The 19609-nt window shown below is 38.7% G+C and overlaps 1 protein-coding gene across 1 annotated transcript in view; it reads right to left on the bottom strand.

Annotated features, from left to right (window-relative positions):
- Window positions 1-19609, bottom strand: part of zc3h4 (zinc finger CCCH-type containing 4) — a 112984-nt gene that overhangs the window by 48287 nt on the left and 45088 nt on the right. Inside the window, exons 6-7 of the mRNA XM_062553038.1 lie at window positions 6820-6916; window positions 2174-2310 (exon numbers count right to left, since the gene is read on the bottom strand). Of these exons, the coding sequence (XP_062409022.1) occupies window positions 2174-2310; window positions 6820-6916 (234 nt within the window). The remainder of the gene's footprint in view (window positions 1-2173; window positions 2311-6819; window positions 6917-19609) is intronic.

Raw genomic sequence — 19609 nt, 5'->3', positions numbered from 1 at the left:
CCTTTGGAGGCCATTATCCCGCTTATACTCTCTTTGCCACTGATGGATGTAGGCAATTGGGATGGATGTAGAAAGGACACATGCAGATTATAAAAACCTGTTTAGCTTAGTTTTAGTCTTAGTTTAAAACTTTCATTAGTCATGGACAATGATACCGATGGGTAGGCTTCTTGGTTACAGTTGATTCCACTGTCGCTAAGCCCTGTAGCAGAGAATATACAATAACAGCCAATTTTGGCCTCTTTCAATGTAATAAAACCGGTAATATAATCACTTGCATTTCTGAATCAAAAACGTAAAAACTTTTTGACTGGTTATATTGACTCATTATAAAAAGTAATGTAATGTAAAGTAATGTAAAAAGTAATAATATAACAACCACTCCTGGTTCTTCTGGTCCAATAAGCACAGGGCTCTATGATCATTGGCATATCTGACTATCAATCACAGTTAGTGTACAGTCACTAACAAGCAGTGAGGGAGGAGCATGAGTTGTACATTCAAAATGTTGGCAAAGTCCCCTCAATCTGCCAGACTTGCTAACGGCAGCTTTAAGACTTGACCATACAAAAACCCCTTTTGAGTTTTATTTATAATAAATGTTATTACACAGGGAATGTGATATAGATTCATATGGACATTTCGGTAATGCTTTACATTACAGATCAGTAATAAGTGGGTAATGTTATGGTAATATATATGCAATTTCATGGTAATAATATTTTTAAACCACATATTACAAATAATTAATGTGTCATTTCTAGACAATTTCTGTGCAATTCACATACAACAACAATGCAAATAACTTGGGTAAAATAAAATGGTAATAACTGCTGTAAATATGTACTTACCAAAGCAATACATATTTAGGATTTACTTATTGTGACATAATATTTCTGTAATTACACCAACATGATGGTGCTATGAAGGACTAGATTACATAGTAACTTCTAAGTGTTATGGCACAACACTTACACAGTGGTCAAAGTTTTTGAAGTAGTTAGTTTGATGGTAAAATGTGACCTGTTATCTGTTATTATGATGAAATAAATCATCATAACAACAGATAACAGGTCACATATTATGTCACAATAAGTAAATCCTAAATATTTATTACTTCGGTAAGTACATATTTACAGCAGTTATTACCATTTTATTTTACTCTTAAATCCAAGTTATTTGCATTGTTGTCGTATGGTAATTGCACAGTAATTGTCTAGAAATTAATTCAATTCAATTCAATTCAATTTTATTTATAGACACCAAAACATCACACATGTCTCATGGCGCTTTACAGAGTGTTAAACCTTCAAAGAGAGCCCATGAGCAACTCAGGGGCAAGGAAAAACTCCCTAGAATTGGAGATACATATAGGAAGAAACCTCAGACAGATCCACGACTCAAGGGCCCAACCCATCTGCCTAGGGGAGATAATTACACAATAATTATTTGTAATATGTGGTTTAAAAATATTATTACCATTAAATTGCATACATATTACCATAACATTACCCACTTATTATACTGCAATGTAAAGTGTTACCGACATTTCCCTTAGGAGGCGTGTGACTGTATGTAAGCGCATGTATGTGTGTCTGTGTATGCTGTAGGAACAATGTGGCTCAAATGCTAATATGTCTTATCAGGATACTGGGACTACATGCCCACCTAGTTTCTAGTTCACGTGGTCATATAAAATAGTGATATTAGCATATCATTAAATTTTCAGCCGCATTCATGACATTTTCTATGTTTTTTTTTTTTTTTTTAACTCCGCCAATAAGGTAACAACCAACCAATAACCTTATTACTTTTTTGGCAAAAAGTTATTACATTATCTGCTTCATTACATTAGAAATAAAGATTCACTTATGTTAGCTGCTCTACATACTTGCTAATTGTCAAATGTTGTGTGTAGTTATCATTCAACGTTTCCAGAGCATTGAATGCTAATTCAACTTTCAACCAGGTCTACATTAAACATGTCCCTGCAAGCCAATAAGGAAACAGTATTTACGGTCTCTAATATATATATACATGTTATTTTCCATTCTACATAAATCATGACATGAAAATCCATGTTTGGGAGATTAAATGATCCACAAATATTTCCAGTTATGACTTGTTGGCCTGTGTAAGCCTCAGGGAACTCAAGGGCAGTGTATGCGCTTACTCCAATGTCCATATCCCCAACGTTTTCTTCATCATTTCCCTGATCACCTCCACGACCTCTTCCTCTATTTCTTCCTCTGCCACGGTTTATGCCACGTCCTCCTTTACTTCTACCACGCCCTCTTCCACCTTTACCACCTATATCAAGAGTTATAGAATATTCATCAAAAACATACAAAATAGGTTTACAAACAGAACAAGTTAAATATGCTAACTCCAACCCTAATCTGTTAATTTCATGGAACAGTGCCGTTAAAGATAGGTACTGGAAAGGAGGGAGCTTCGGAGCACTTTGAGCTGGCACAGTAATATCCTTACTCCAAATATGGAGCGCAAAAAGTGCCAAAAAGTCATTTTTTTCATCACTAAATAAAAATTGCCATTTATTTCTGGAAGGCACACACCACATATTTCTGTAAATTGCTCAGCCCCAAAGTATACCTCCACCATGGTTATTAAATTGCCATGTTCAGGACAGTCAGGCCTACATAACCATGTAAGTTTCGTCGAGATGTGAGCTTGCTGTGGTGAGATACACGTCAAAATGTAAGAATTTGTATAGTACGCTTTTCACATTTTTATTATTTAAAAATCTAAATCAAATCAATGCAAGTATTTACACATGATATTGTGGCAGATCTGGATAGCCTAGACTGTGCTGAAAAAAACAATATGTAGCATGTGTGAATGGCACTTACAATGACCAGGATAAATGCTTCTAACTAGAGGTAGTGAAAATGCCCTGAAAACAGCTTAGGGCTCATAGGGTTAAACTAATCGGTTAACCGATTTCAACCGGCTAATGAGGCTCGGTGGTCGGTCAAAATTTGTTGTAGTTTTCGCCATCCCTACTTAGGAGCGTCTGTTCTGCAATGACTTTCTAAACATAGTTACCATGGTTACCCAACAATTATGTATTAACATAACGTGCTGAAAATAGCCAGTCCGTCTCTAAAATATATCTCCATACAATACAGCGGCCATCGCAGCATATCATCTACCCACTCCGTACAGGTGATTAGCCTTGGGTGGCAAAGTACAATATTACAATCTGACCTCCTGATGAAATCGGCAGTGTAGGCTACCCGTGACACCATGACATAGCCTAGCCCTCAATCGCTAGCAGATCCTCAGCAGATGAGATGGCCCGCAGGCCCAGCCGATACAGCCTGCTGGCAAATCGTAGCCACTGTTGTCTTGTGTATGTTTCTTGTTTGTCTGATCGTTTGTTTTACAGCACTTTGGTCAATTGTTGTTGTTTTTTAAAGTGCTATACAAATAAATTGACATTGACATTGACGGCATTTTTCGGTTCTGTCCCAAGTAGGGATGTAACGATACACTCAACTCACGACTCGATATGGTTCACGATTTTTTGTTCACGATACGATTTTCTCACAATTTTTTTTTTTATATTGATGCTGTTTGAAGAGGTTGCTCCAAAGAAAATCAAATTGCACCACTCCCTCTCCTTCCAAAGTATTACGTCCTACACCCCTCCTCTTAAAATAAATGGCAGGCCCTACTGTTATATGCTACATCATTATAGTTGTTCAAGTGCACACACTAAATGGAGAGCTAGGATTAAAATTCAGACTGTGCCTTTAAATAGGCGACTTTTTCCATCTATCAGCACAATGATACAGTAAGCCATTTCCACTAAAAAAAAATCAGCTCAATATTATGTGCAAGACTGATGTTTACCAAGCATGCCAACGTGTTAATCTCTTAGCACTATCGTCATACGTTTTCTCCTAGTGAGATGGCTATCCCGAAATATGTTCTGAATGACATGGGGCGCACGGAGGTGAACGGCAGGACAAACGCGAAATGACAAGGTGTTAACTAAACAATTGAGTAGACCTAAGGTCGACAGGCTTTGTGGTTAAAACGATGAAAACCAGTAGGCTAGTCTGTCACAGCTAACTTCGTTCAAGCACAGTAGCTTAGACTAGTTTACACGCGCAGAAATTAAAAGCCAATATCAGCATCACAAGATTGATGTCATTATCGGAAAATCGAGACACGTCAAACTGGACGCGAACGCATGGCAAAAACAAAACAACTTCATAAATGATGTCTTTTTCAAACCTTGAAAACACCACATACAAACCCTGACACACACACTCTATTCAAAGTTGTTGCCTACCGTCGCCATGTCTTCCCTCGTTCTGTGCCCCGTACCTACGTAGTGACGTCAGTCACGTGACTCGCATTCGCGATTAATTTTTCTATCAACCGGTGCGAATCGTCAAGCATTTGTACCGATTTTTATTCGTGTCACGATGCATCGTTACATCCCTAGTCCCAAGTTAGCCTCTCCATCCCCCTCTGCCGTGTTATCCCAATGAAGCTAACTAGACGTAGCTAGCCGACCGGAAGTTGCAAGAGACCTGCCTGAGTTGCAGATAGGACAGGGGGTCAGGATGAAGCCCCTTCCAGGCGACAAAAAATGTTTAAAACAAGAACTTTTAAAAATGGGCGGGACTGAATAAGGTGAATAGAGAGCTGAAGTCACGCCCCTTCCGTTAGCCACCATGGGACCTTTCTTTGGAAAAGAGTTCAAGTATACCACACGCACATCCAAAAGTGATGGACAGACATGATGAAGGACTTGGGCCCGAAATATTACAGGTGGTGATACGCTAAGGAGCGTATCCTGGTGTGAGGACTTATCGTTCTTACCTTTCTTTGGAAAAAAAAAATGAATGGCAGTCATTGTATAAAGATTAATTATTTTCTGGTCCCCTCGTCTTGTGCCTTGAATTACCCATATGATGTTTGTCAATTTCAAAGACAATTTTTCATGTAAAGACATATGAAATTTATTTTATAACTAGTGAATCACAACATTGTGAAAGATCGTAATGCCAACGACTACAAACCCATCAGTCGCGCTAGTGATGTTTGAATTTTCTGTGACAACATGTTAAAATGCTAAGTTCTGGGAGGTGGTTACTCCATGTGTAAACAATAGGGAAGTTGCATGGTGTGTTCGAAAATATATTTCTGGTGAACTATTGCATGTGGATAGCTGAAGCGCAGGGTTGGAGTGGCCCCAGTGGACCAAACAAAATTTCTCCATAAAAGTCCACTGGGACTACATGCCCACCGTTGTAATCTTTTGAATCAGATTTGATTCTAGAGATGCACCGATCGATTGGCTGGTGACCGGAATCGGCCAATTTTCACGTGATCGGCCACGACCGGCGACCGGATGGTCAGTCTGAGACATGCCAATTTTATGCCGGTCAAATGCACTCGCACGTACTTGTAACATCACACAGCTGAGTTTGCAAAGTTTGATGAAGCTAGCAAAGGCCAACAGTCAGGGCTGGATAAAGCGATAATACTTAGTTTTTCTATGCAGGGAATGCTGCTTTGCCATATTGCGTGGAATTTACTAAGCTGTCACTTCAGGTTACACAGCGCTCATCAAAGCCCGTCCTTGCCGCTAATTGCGTGCCCACAGCTGAACCACAAGCGCTATCAATAAGCAGAGCCAGCGACATAGCCTTTATACTCCACTTAAGGCAGGACACGACAGGAATAAACATAGTTTTGCTTCGGTTTGCCAACTTATGTAGGCTATTCTTTCACACTACTACAACAACTAAGTCCGATTTACACATTTAGAGGTTTATTTCATTACCTTTTGTCTGATCACACCTGTATATACAGCGACCGTGATACAAAACTTATCATGCGTGGTGTCGTTGGAAAGCTGTGTTTGTCCTGCATGACGTTATGCCATCGAAATATGGACACTTCCTTAGTATCCGCAAGCAATCGCGAAAGTTCAAAGAAGAGTGTGGACTGAGAATGTATGTCATTTGCTGTGTTTCAAGGCTTCTCAAAATATTTTTTTTTGTTGTTGTCATTTTCCAACATCTCAGCCTATGTAGCACCTATGTACACCAAACTTTCCAGTTATCAGTATTCTGAAGATATTTACAGTTGGATATTGGATGTGAGAAAAAAAAAATAGTGTTCCTACAGTGCATTTCTATTAGTATGTGTGAAATGAATGTCCCACACTGGGAATAGGCCTACTAGCTGAAGAAGACTTGAAGAAGAATCTGTCTATTCACATTTTTCTACCAGCCATTGATAAGTTGATCACATTTCTATATTAACATGTTGTATTAAAGAAAATATAGGCTAGAAAATAACTCTTTGTTTGCTGTAAAGTGGTTACAAGAAATTAAATCGGAATCGGCTAAAATCGGTATCGGCAGGTCAAATTCTATGAAAAATCGGAATCGGCCAAAAAATTGCAATCGGTGCATCTCTATTTGATTCCATAATTTAACATCTTGCACAATGCATTTTGTGAGGGTTTTGTGTTCCATTCAATTGTCAGTATGGCTCTCTTGGAAACAAAAAGAACTGCCCACCCTTGCTCAAGAGTTAAGTTCAGCAAGAGAGCCTATGCTTCTGCACACAATCATTTGCATAGCCTACTTGCTTGTTTATGTATCACATGCAAAATTAAACATTCATCCTACTCCTTTTACTCCATTTTCTCACTCAGCAACTGTCAAATGTGACATTATGAAATTGCTGCTCTCTTACTTTAAATGAAGGGAGCGTACCTGTCTGACAATTCAATACTAAACAAGTCTTAGTTGTCTTATTTCAACTTACCACGGCCACGGTCTTTAGACTTTCTGTACTGGTTCATCTCTTTAGAGTAATCTTCAAAATCATCTTCTCCCATGTTATCAAAGTCATCTTCTCCAAACTGAACAAAACAGAAATATGTTAGAAATGTTGTCTTGTCTTGAAAGTTCAGTAATTTATTTATTATACCAATTCATAAAATCACAGAAATTAGGGTGCAACAACACATCAATACGTATAGATGCATCTAATAACAAAACAATGTGATGCATTGACGGGACTCATGCAGATAAATGCATGCTTCTTTTAGCACCAACATTTCTACATACATACAGAGCTCTGTCTCTGACTAACGATAGCAATAACGCACAAGCCCACCAAATTTGGTTCATTTTCATGAACATGTGTGTCAACCAGAACAAACCATGCGCTAGGTGGCGCTATACAGTCCCTAAACCACACCCTAGGCCAGAGATCTGTCTCTGACTAGCAAAAGCAATAACACACGAGCCCACCAAATTTAGTTAATTTTCGTGAATGTTTGTGTCAACCACAAGAGACAATTCGCTAAGTGGCGCTAAAGAGTCCTTAAGCCACACCCAAGGCCAGAGCTCTGTCTCTGAGTACCGATAGCAATAACACACAAGCCCACCAAATGTGGTTCATTTTCGTGAATTTATGTGTCAACCACAACAGAAAACGCACTAGGTGGCGCTATAGAGTCCCTACCGCACACCCTAGGCCAAAGCTCTGTCTCTGACTAGCCATTGCAATAACACAAGTCCACCAAATTTGGTTCATTTTCGTGAGTGTTTGTGTCAACCACAACAGATAACGTGCTGCTAGGTGGCGCTATAGAGTCCCAAAGCCACACCTTAGGCCAGAGCTCTGTCTCTGACTAGCAGAAGCAATTCAAAATGTAGCTGCCAAATTACATCCAATTCATAACCTTTTTTCTGCCTATAACACCAACTTCCTGTTTCTTAATAAAACGCCATAATTCAAACCTTCGCCATTTCAATATACTTCAAAAATAAAAAGAATCTGGTGGCAATTCCTCTCAGGCAACCCCTCAAGATCATTTTAGTGCTTATATGACATGATTTCGATAAACCGTCTAGGAGAAATGTTTCAAAATACGCAATGTGCAAAAATCATAATCATAATCATAACTCAAATTCTTCTAAGATTCACTATATAGTTTAAATGTAAAACTTGTTCAGATTCATACAACACACATGTCCACCAAATTTGGTTCATTTCCGTGAATGTATGTGTCAACCACAACAGACAACACGCTAGGGCTTTGACTCCGAACTTCGTTATTCGAATATAATTTGAATTTTTGAAAAATATATGATATTCGAACGAATTTTAGGCAGCTCTTAATATTCGAATCTGTTATGAGCATTATTTTTTTGTACATGTGTCTGCATGCAAACATTATTTTCAGATTCAGCGGCTTTCTCACATCTGGTAAAGTCGTGAATCATGAGCTCATTAGCAAGGCTATTAGGCTTAGGCCTACTCATCTGGGCTCCTGTAGGTGATGTTAGCGAGTGGTTTGACTAGCCTATTCAGTTTCCCCACGTGTGTGTAAGTTTCAAGGTAAGCTAATAGTAACTTCCTCATTGGGACAGGCCCTTTTAAGTCTTGGAGTTGGAAGACATTGGTATTGAGATGGTCAATCAACTTGAATGCAAGAGTTTTAATCTGTGCAGCATGCTAATCATGCTAACCGGATAATTTAGCTTGTTGTCTTCTATGCGTCATTGCTTTCACGATTGTGAATGTTTAGGATGCATGTCGAGGGACGGGTGTCCATTGAGCGCGCACGAGGGAGGACGAGAGAAAGCGAGCCATGGAGAATGAGTTTAGGCTACTTAGGCTATACTGTTTGGTAAAGTTGTATGCATAGTGCCTCCACCTGAACAGCGTTATGTCGGTGCAATCAAGCTTCCAGGGATCTTGTTTTCATGGACACAGACGCGGTCTGCACGGAGTGGAGGGGCTGTGTACGTGTGTGTGTGTGTGTTTGTGAGAGAGAGAGAGAGAGAGAGACAGACGCATGAGTGACAGAGAGACGGAGGGAGAGCAGGAAAAGGAAATTCAGCTTAATGAATGCTGCGTGTTTTTCCAATAGCATAAACATAATGGTCAAAATATTATTAACAAATATTCGAATACATTCGAAGTTTGATATTAATAACCAAACGAACTTCGAATATGATTTTTGGCCAAAAGTCAAAGCCCTACAACACGCTAGGTGGCGCTATAGAGTCCCTGAGCCACACCCTAGGCTAGAGCTCTGTCTCTGACAAGTGATAGCAATAACACAACACACAAGCCCATCAAATTTGGTTCATTTTCGTGAATGTTTGTGTCAACCACAACAGATAACGTGCTGCTAGGTGGCGCTGTAGAGTCCCGAAACCACACCTTAGGCCAGAGTTCTGTCTCTGACTAGCAGAAGCAATTCCACATGTAGCTGCCAAATTACATCCAATTTATAGCCTTTTTTCTGCCTATAACACCAACTTCCTGTTTCTTAATAAGACGCCATAATTCAAACCTTCGCCATTTCAATATACTTCGAAAATTCAAAAATCTGGTCGCAATTCCTCTTGAGCAACCCCTCAAGATCATTTTAGTGCTTATATGACATGATTTCGATAAACCGTCTAGGAGAAATGTTTCAAAATACGTAATGTGCAAAAATCATAATCATAATCATAACTCAAATTCTTCTAAGATTCATTATGTAGTTTAAATGTAAAAGTTGTTCAGATTAATACAACACACATGCCTACCAAATCTGGTTCATTTCCATGCATGTATGTGTCAACCACAACAGACAACGCGCTAGATGGCGCTATAGAGTCCCTGAGCTACGCCCTAGGCCAGAGCTGTTGCTGAGTAGCGTTACCAATTCCACACATAGCTGCCAAATTTCAAGAGTTTTAGAGCAGGCCAACTTGGTGAAGAAAGGCAAAGGTGGCCCAGAAGAAATTTAATCTGAGCAAAAACAATAAGGCCTTGCACCTACGGTGCAGCCACTTCAGTGGCCGCACCTCGGTGCTCGGGCCCTAATAATAATCTGAGCAATAGGGCCTTGCACCTACGGTGCAGCCGCTGCTACAGCGGCCGCACCTCGGTGCTCGGGCCCTAATGATTTAATACTGTATTATTCCAGTGAGGACTTTTATTTTGAAACAGTTGTGGACAGAGGAAACAGGATATGTAGGCTTCACAGAGAGATTGTATGCCTAAAGCCTGAGAGAGAGAGAGAGCTGCTGCAGGTGGACCTGGCCACCTGGCATAACATTCTAATTGCCATTGTGATGTCATAATCGCTGAAAAATACATAGCTGAAGTCACCTAAGTAAAGCTGGGCTCAAACTACACGATTTAAAAATCGTATCCGATTTTGAGGTCTGATTGCGGCGCATACATTAAGAGAATCGCAACCGACTATCGTGTCTCCAATCGTAAACATGCTCACACTACAAGACTGGAACGCGCGATTACAAGATTTTTTCCTGCGATTGACTTGTTACTTAGGCTATATTCCGTGATGACGTGTGAGATGAAAACTCAGTACATTTTCCTGAAAGCATGTCACACGTTCTTCAGTCGGGTAGACTACATGGCATTACAATGATAACGTGACCCAAAGCTGGGACCACCAAAAACGGGGAACAGTGAATGGGATCTAGGCACTGGGTTGCAATCTAGTTCACCGAAGTTCGTTGCGATGAAATACACTTTCGGAACGGTTGTTTGATGCGAAATTTCGCATGCCAAAAAGAGCTCCTGACCAATCAAATAATGATTTCGCAGGGTTTCATTAAGGACGACGAGCAGGCAGCAAAGTCTGACAGAATGGGAGATCTTGCTGGCCGCGATGACTAGGCCATAACCAGAGCCATAGAGTTTTATCTACCACTCTGGCCATAACGTTACAGAGTTTACTTTACAGCAAATTTCCCAGGTGTTCAAGAGTCTTTCATGAGCAGGATCTCTTGTTAGACATTCTCTGACAGGATGCTTTCATTGAAAAGCACAGGCAAGTGTCACTCGTCACTCTCGCAGGCACGCAGTAATGGCGATATTCAAGATGGCAGTATAGATGGCAGTATAGTTGACTGGAGGCATAGTTGATGATAACTGACAGTTGGAATGGTTGAACAGTTAAATAGTTAGTAGTAATAGTAGTTTCAATGGGTAAACGATTTAATAGTGTATTATTCCAGTAAGGACTTTTTTTTTTTTTTACTTTGTTATTGGTATTCAACAGTCAATAATCAGCATTTACATACATAGACAAAAAGAAACAAAAAACAAATAAATGTAAACAAAACAAAATAAAATAAAAAATAAGATAAGGAGGCCTGAAACATGAGGGGACATTCATACTTTACATTTTTGTTTTAATTAGTTAGTTATGTCTACATTCATTTCCTTTTGTAACCATTTTCCCCAGTTTTTTTTATATAACTCTTCTTTCAATTTCAATTTGTATGTCATCCTTTCCATCCCTTGGATTTCCTCAATTACAGCAAACCATTGTTCACGATTTGGTATGTTTGCTTTCAGCCAATTCTTAGTGATAGACTTCTTACTCGCTGTAAGCAAGATCTTTGCTAAATATTGGTCCTCTCTGGATACATGATCCCCAAAGTCTCCTAGGTATAGGACCATACATGTAAAAGGAATTGCATAACCCAATATCTCACATAAAATGGCATGAACCTCTTTCCAAAAAGGCTCCATTTTCTTACAGCTCCAAAAGATGTGTGTATGATTTGGTGTTATATCGCCACATTGTCTCCAGCATGTGTGTTGTGTTGAAAGTTGTCTACTTGTAATTAAAGGGGTGATAAAGTAGCGGATCTGGTTCTTCCAAGCAAACTCTCTCCACCTTTGAGATTGTGTGGTAGTCCGTTGACATCTCCACATGTCATACCAGGTCTAGATTTGGATTTCTTCGCCTAGCTCTTTCTCCCATTTGTTCTTTATATAGGTAACACTTTATAATAACTACACACAATTCATCATTTATTAAGCATCTGTTAATTATTAGTTAATGGTTTGTTCATCATTAGTAATTTATTGTTCATGCATAATTCATCATCAGTAAAGCATTTGTTCACAAAGTTATGAATGGTTTGTTCATAGTAAATAAAACAAATGTTTGTAAATACATGGTTTATGCCTTATAAATAATGAAACAACCATTTATAAATGAAATCATCTCCCTATTATGAACCAGTTACAAACTATTAGTAAATGCTTTGATCATCATTTGTAAAGTATTACTCCTATGCTAATTCTCATACTGTAATTCATGATTAACTCAGGAGCTACAAGTGGTTAGTTAATGATTTTTGTGAGCTCATCTAAAGTGAGGACTGAATATGCCTTGCTACATATTTACAAATGAGTTATAAAGGTTACAGTTGCATTTATTAAGACACTTTCATCCAAAGAGACTTACACTATCAATGAAATTAAAGAGCAAGGCCACAATGGTGACACCCGGGGATTGAACCTCCAATTCTTAGGCTTACAGCATGCTAGCCCAATGCCTTATCCACTACACTACCCCTGCCCATGACTGTTCTAGCTATAAATTCAGAAATATAAAACAGATGCGCATGTTTGCTTTGAACAAACATTTATAATTGTGTATAGGCATGATTTACAGATGAGAGTTAATTTAGGAATTATGCTTCAAAATTAAGAACACAGCATTTAATAACATGCTTAACAGTGTGTAGTAGAAGACACTCTTGCATAGTTTTATGTGTTTTTAACTGAGCGGATGTTATGTTCTTCACTTCACAACAAACAATTAATAAACACCAGAGTAAAGTGACAATGTTTTTACTTGGTTAACTTCACTTCAGTATACGTCAGTCAATTATTTACTTTGTATGCTTTATGTTTAATTTAATTGACATTATTGTGTATGTCGCTCTGGATAAATAGTCAGCTTAATGAATGAATGTGAATGTAGTATTTACAACTTATTTGCAAATGTGTAGCAAGGCAGAAAAAGTCCTCACTTTAGATGAGCTCACAAAAATCATTAACTAACCACTTGTAACTCGTGAGTTAATCATGAATTATAGTATTAGGAAGTGGTTTATAAAACATGTATTCACATCCTTACTAATCATTAGTGCATATGTAACAACTGTTAAAAAATTAATAGCATGTCATTAACAAAATGTTATTGCATGTTATATTAAGTATTAGCAACAATTTATACATATTTTAGAAATAGGCTTATTCACTATGAACAAACCAATCATAACTTTGTGAACAAATGCTTAAGTGATGATGAATTATGAATGAACAATTAATTACTAATGATGAACAAACCATTAACCAATAGTTAACAAATGCTTAATAGATGATGAATTGTGTGTAGTTATTATAAAGTGTTACCTTTATATATAGTGTGGAATATTGTTTAGATTCCATTAAACAAGAGTAAAGGATTGAAATTGCTCTAGGAATTTCTCTATAGTATGACATCACAAATACTTTGATGAGGGGATGAACCTCTTCATTCTTCTTTTTAATTCTTTTTTCCCAATAGTCCCTCACCTGTAAAAATCTGAACAAATCTGAATTTCTTAAACCAAAAGTATCTTTTATATCTTGGAAACTCCTCATTTCTCCATCCTTCATAGTTGTACAGAGAGCAGTTATACCTGCAACTACCCAACTTCTGTATGTGATGTCCATTTTCCCTGGTTTGAATTCTATGTCATATGCAATCCATCTTAGAAGACTGAGCTCCCTCCCTATCTTCAACTGTTTAACTACAGAGTGCCATGTGTCTAGTGTAAAAGATGATACTGGGTCAATCTGATCCTTAATCTTGGAAGGAGTTTCCCTTTCGCCAATACATGTTTGGATTGGTTAATTTCTATATCTTTCCAGCGGGCCACAGAGTCATTACTACACCAACACAGAAGTGGTCGAATTTGTGCTGCATAGAAGTAATCCCTTAAACTTGGAAGTGCCATTCCTCCTTTATCTTTGGGTAATTGGAGAGTAGTATATCGCACTCTAGGTCTTTTACCCTCCCATATGAATCTTGATATTAATTTATCCCATTTTGTGAACTGTGCTAGAGGCACCTCTACTGGGAGTGACTGGAATAAATACAAGAGCCTAGGTTGTATATTCATCTTAATTGCATTTATCCTGTCTGTAAAGTCCATAGGGTAGGTAGACCATCTTTCAATATCTGCTCTGATCATATTATCTACTTCATTATAATTACTGTTATATAATTCAGAAAGGTTTTTGGTTATGTTTACTCCCAAATATTTAAGAGATTTTGCTTCCCATTGTAGGTTGTACTCTGACAAACCCCTCGTAGGAACAACATGGAACAGGATTGTCTGGGTCTTTGATATGTTTAGTTTATAACCAGAATAGTGACCATATTTTGCCAGGGTCTGCATTAACCTATCAAAAGACTTCACTGGATCATTTAAGTAGACAATCACATCATCTGCAAAAAGGCTTATTATATGTTTTTTGTTATTCATGTCTACTCCATTTAAGAAGGAATCTTAAAAGTATATTTTTTGGGGCTTTTGTGCCTTTAATGTTGACAGGACAGTAGAGAGAGACAGGAAGCGAATGGGTGAGAGAGTCGGGGTGGGATCCGGAAAGGACCTCGGGGCGGGAATCGAACCCGGGTCGCCGGCGTGCGGTGCAGGTGCCCCAGCCAGTTGCGCCACGGCTGGGGCCTAAGAAGGAATCTTGTCTGATCATTTGAGTCAAAGGTTCAATATATATAGCGAATAAGATGGGACTTAAGCAGCATCCTTGTCTAGTTCCTCTCTCTAATATGAATTTGTCAGAACAAGAACCATTTACTTTTACTCTTGCTGTTGGCTCATTGTATATGGATTTAATACACTGTATAGTTTTCTTTTTAAAACCAAATCTCTCCAATGTCATATATAAATACTCCCAACTAACCATATCAAATGCTTTTTCAGCGTCAAGACTAATCAATGCTGTTGGTGATTTGTTTTTTTGAATTCTATTTATAATAAGCAGTGTCCTTCTAATATTATCTTGCGTTTGACATCCTCTAACAAAACCTGTTTGGTCCTCATCAATAATATCTGATATAATTGTCTGTAATCTACTAGCTATAATTAGTAATAATAAGTATAAATCTTGTAGTCAACATTTAAAATTGATATGGGTCTATAATTTTGACATAATTCCTTATTTTTTTTGTGGTTTGGGGTAGGGATGTTAACCGGTAACCGGTTAACCGGTAGTCGACTGGATGTACGGTAACCGGTTAAATTTTTTTTTACCGGTTAACCGCGCCCCCCCCCCCCCCCGCCCTACACACACACACGTTATTGGTGTTGTACGCTATTATATGGGCCGATATGATCACTCAATAGCCTTTCTAAAAAATATAACTGTCAGCATGAGCCGTCCCGTGGTGGAATTTATTAAGCACAACAACCACAGCACGGGTAGAAAACGACGCGCGACAGGACAGGGGGTCCATAACTGCCGTTATAGAATTTTCGATCACCGGTTAACCACCGGTTAAGGAGGCTCGGTAACCGGTAAAGATTTTTTTTAAATTTCGCCATCCCTAGTTTGGGGAGCACTGTAATAATCGCTTCCTTCCATGATGGAGGAATACAGTTTTTTTTCAAAATCCAGTTGAAGGTAGTGAGAAGAAGTGGAGTCAACTCTTGGTTGAGTTTTTTATACCACTCAGGTGGAAATCCATCACTGCCTGGTGCCTTAGATGTTTTTAATTTTCCTATAGCTTTCTGGATTTCCTCTGCAGTTATTGGTGATGTTATATGTTTAAATTGTATGTTGCCTATTGAGGGCAAGTCCAGCAAGTCAAGAAAAGATTTAGTCTCCTCTCTATACCCAGACCTCCGTCATAGATAGAGTTCCTTATAGTAATTTCTGAATACATTTTCAATTTCCTTTGGGTCATATGTAAGTTGGTTCGATTTGGGGTCTTGTATTTTATGAACAGTTCTTTCCGCTTGCTGCTTGCGCAGTTTCCTTGCTAACAATTTGGCAGCCTTTGGACCTAGTTCATAATGTCAGTAAGGACTTTTATTTTGAAACAGTTGTGGACAGAGGAAACAGTTCAACAGGATATGTAGTCTTCACAGAGATTGTATGCTTAAAGCCTGAGAGAGAGAGAGCTGCTGCAGGTGGACTGGCGGGTGGACTTGCAGGCATGTGATAAATTGGTCAAAGTAGGCTTTCAGCTCAGATCTGTGCGCGTTCTCGTGGTTGGGTGACTTTGACCAATCGGGAAACATGGAAATGCACATGATAGCCTAGGTTAAACAACTATTACTTCCGCATTTATGAGCGGTAGCGAAATCTAGGGTGGTCTTTTTTAGTGTCTAACCTATAACATCTAAAAATCGATGGTCATCAGATATTGTATGATATGCATGTCCATAGTGGCAATATATCTGCATGCGCAACATAGTTAAAAGCGCCTTCGAGTTTCAAAATGTTTGAAGAGGCGGAGCTGCTTCAGTAGATTCTCACACGTGAGATGACTTCGTTTTTCAAGATAATTGATTGGTCAGTAGTCAGTAGGATTAGTCAGAGGGCGGTGATTTTTCCCAATTTGAGCTATAAGTTATCACATAACCTGCTCCCGACCAGGTTTGGTTGCGAGCATAAGATACCATGGTGATACAGCAACGATAAAACAAATCCACTTTGGTATGACAGCATACCCTGGCTTTGAGCGCAACATACCTCCTAAGCCACTAATCGAGCTTCGTAGGACACCCCACTGAAGATTTCATCGAAATCCATCCATGCATTTTTGAGTTATCTTGCTAATAAACAGATAAACGCTAACCCCGATGAAAGGAGGTGCTTGGCAGAGGTCTAATAATTATCACATGCATGCATTTACAGGCAAATGAGTGTTCATTTAAGATTGCGTGGATTTTGGTGCAACACAAGAGAGCATTTAACTAGAAAACAACTAGAAAATCTGAAGTATTAGCAGAGGATGTAGTCTACTGGCACAGCTTGATGCAGCTGTTCAGAACGCAGTATGCAAAGGTCTTTTATTTATTTTGTTCTTGAAGATACATTTTTATTTTATTCAAAAGATTCTGAACGTTTTACATTACTTGAAACATAGGCACTGAAAGTAAATTCAGTGTCTGTTGTCTGTTAACTTCCTTGAAATGTAGTAAAGACAACTAGAGTATTGTTTTGCATTCAAGTACCATTCAAGTTAAGACTTTTTGGTATGTTAAAAGCATATTACTTTGAAAACACTTGAATTGTAACAATAAATTAAGGCAGATGGTATTTGCACCCGGGTGCAAATAATGAACATTACTATCTACACCCGGGTGCAAATAATCAACATTACTATTCACACCCAGGTGTAAATAGTGTAATAATCAACAATACTATTTACACCGGATGCCTAACATCCATGTACCCTGTCAATAGGCCAGTGTATTTACCAGCTCTACAGTAGGCTAGGCCTAATTTAGTTTTTACAGTTTTTTCCAATCGTTTACACACTAACATTAAGATTATCAGACAGTTAACAAAACTGGTAACACTTTGCTTGACGGGTTCATTCATAACACATTCATAACAGCTGTCATGAACTGCACATGAAGCATTCATGACTGATTCATGAAACATGACTCAACATTCATACCAACCCTTTCATGAATGTGGAAGACAAAATGACGAAAACTTGTCAAAATAAAAGTCCAACAATCTAGTAATCCATATACAGGGTATTATGAATCCTCTCCACCATTTGTAAACATCTCATGAATATTGTATGAAGTCTACTTCAAATGTCACTTTACTATACGAGTTGTGAAGTATTCATCATACCGGGAAGTGAACTACTGACCATGTGAACCTCTGAATGGTTGGACATTGCTGTTTTATATATCTATATATACACTATACAGTCATTGGTGTAGACTATTATGCATTCTTCAGAGGTTACACACAGACAAACAAAAAACTAAATTCTCCTGGACACTGGACTTCCCCATTGACTAAGATCAGTGTTAAAGAAATTATTATGTTATTATCATTGGTAAGGACATTTAGGTGTGTCTCATGTCTCACAATATCTGCAATATATCATGTATACGTGCACTGCTGATGCCAAGAGTATTCTTGCCAACATTGTTCTTGTTTACGTCAAAGGAAACAGATGTACCTGCAAAAGCAGGATATGGTTGATAGGACGAATAATGACAAGACCGCTTCTTCTAATAAAAGAACTACCCAGAGTTTCAGAGGACAGAGACTGTTTAGCAGGGAGAGGGAATCCTCCTGTCTGAACGCTCTCTCCTCTGGGCCAGAGTAAAAACATACTACTTGTTGTGGTTCTTGTGTCTTAAAATCTTAAATACTTGGAAGATTTTCCTAACAATCAGGTTGGCTAAAAGAAGACAGCAATGCTGCTTTGCGATTGTTGGACTTTTATTTTGACAAGTTTTTGACGTTTTGTCTTCCACATTCATGAAAGGGTTGGTATGAATGTTGACTCATGTTTCATGAAACAGTCATGAATGCTTCATGTGCAGTTCATGACAGCTGTTATGAATGTGTTATGAACGAACCCGTCAAGTAAAGTGTTACCACAAAACTTAACACTTAAGAAGCAAAACACCTGCACAGATTAGTACAACAGTAAGCACAAATTCAGCTTCACACTTTTTGCAAAACATTACACACAGTGAATGTCAAAACGTAAAACACATTTTCACACCTTAGACACAGATAAAGATTGTAAGGTACTTCCCTTCTCATTACAAAGCCCTGGCTTGCCAATGACCACACTAATGAACAAATTGAATAATCACATCCACCAGGTGTGTAAGCACACGTGCAAAATTGAAAACGCAACACTCAGGTGTGTTATACAGTCTTGCCTTGCCAACGAAGACATAAGGAGCTTTTCAACATGCGTCCTCGATCCTCGATGCTCCATCCTCGAGGGGCGTTCCCACTGATCTATAACTATCACTGGATAGGCCCCAGCTGTGGCGCAACTGGCTGGGGCACCTTCACTGCACGCCGGCGACCCGGGTTCGATTCCCGCCCCGTGATCCCACCCCGACTCTCTCTCCCGTTCACTTCCTGTCATTCTCCACTATCCTATAACATTAAAGGCATAAAAGCCCCCAAAAAATACATGTAAAAAAAAAAAAAACTATCACTAGATAGACTATCCCATTGTTTTCGCCCCATCATTCTTTATGTCGATCAGTGAGGATTGAGGCCCGAGGAGTGAGGGAGGACATATAAAAGCCCAAATGAGAGGCACCCATAGCCTGTGAAGTGGATGATCTCTTATGGCCTAATCCAGCTAGACGGAGATATGATTAGAGTATTACGTATTGTTGTACTTTTATCACTGTTCTTCTTCTTATTATATCTTTCGACCAAAATCAACGATCAAAGGCTCTAAAACCACTGAACCATTTGACGTCATTCAAGCACTCCTACAAAGGTCTTGAAACGGAGATTTGTTCTATTATTTTTCAAATTTGTGAACTTTATACTTTTTGAGATATTTACGATAAAAGAGTTAAAAAATCCCATAGACTTAACATTGAGACGCTTTGGCGGCAGAAATGGATTGTTACGTAGTGCTCATTAAGGTGGGAACACCTAATAGTTAGACCATAGTTAGACAATCAAACCCTAACGTAAGCACTATATTTAGCTAACGACAATCAAATTTAACGTTAGCTTATAGCCACGC

Source organism: Sardina pilchardus, chromosome 13, assembly GCF_963854185.1.
Source record: "Sardina pilchardus chromosome 13, fSarPil1.1, whole genome shotgun sequence".
Taxonomy (NCBI): Eukaryota; Metazoa; Chordata; class Actinopteri; order Clupeiformes; family Clupeidae; genus Sardina; species Sardina pilchardus.
This window is presented reverse-complemented; position numbering and strand designations above follow the sequence as displayed.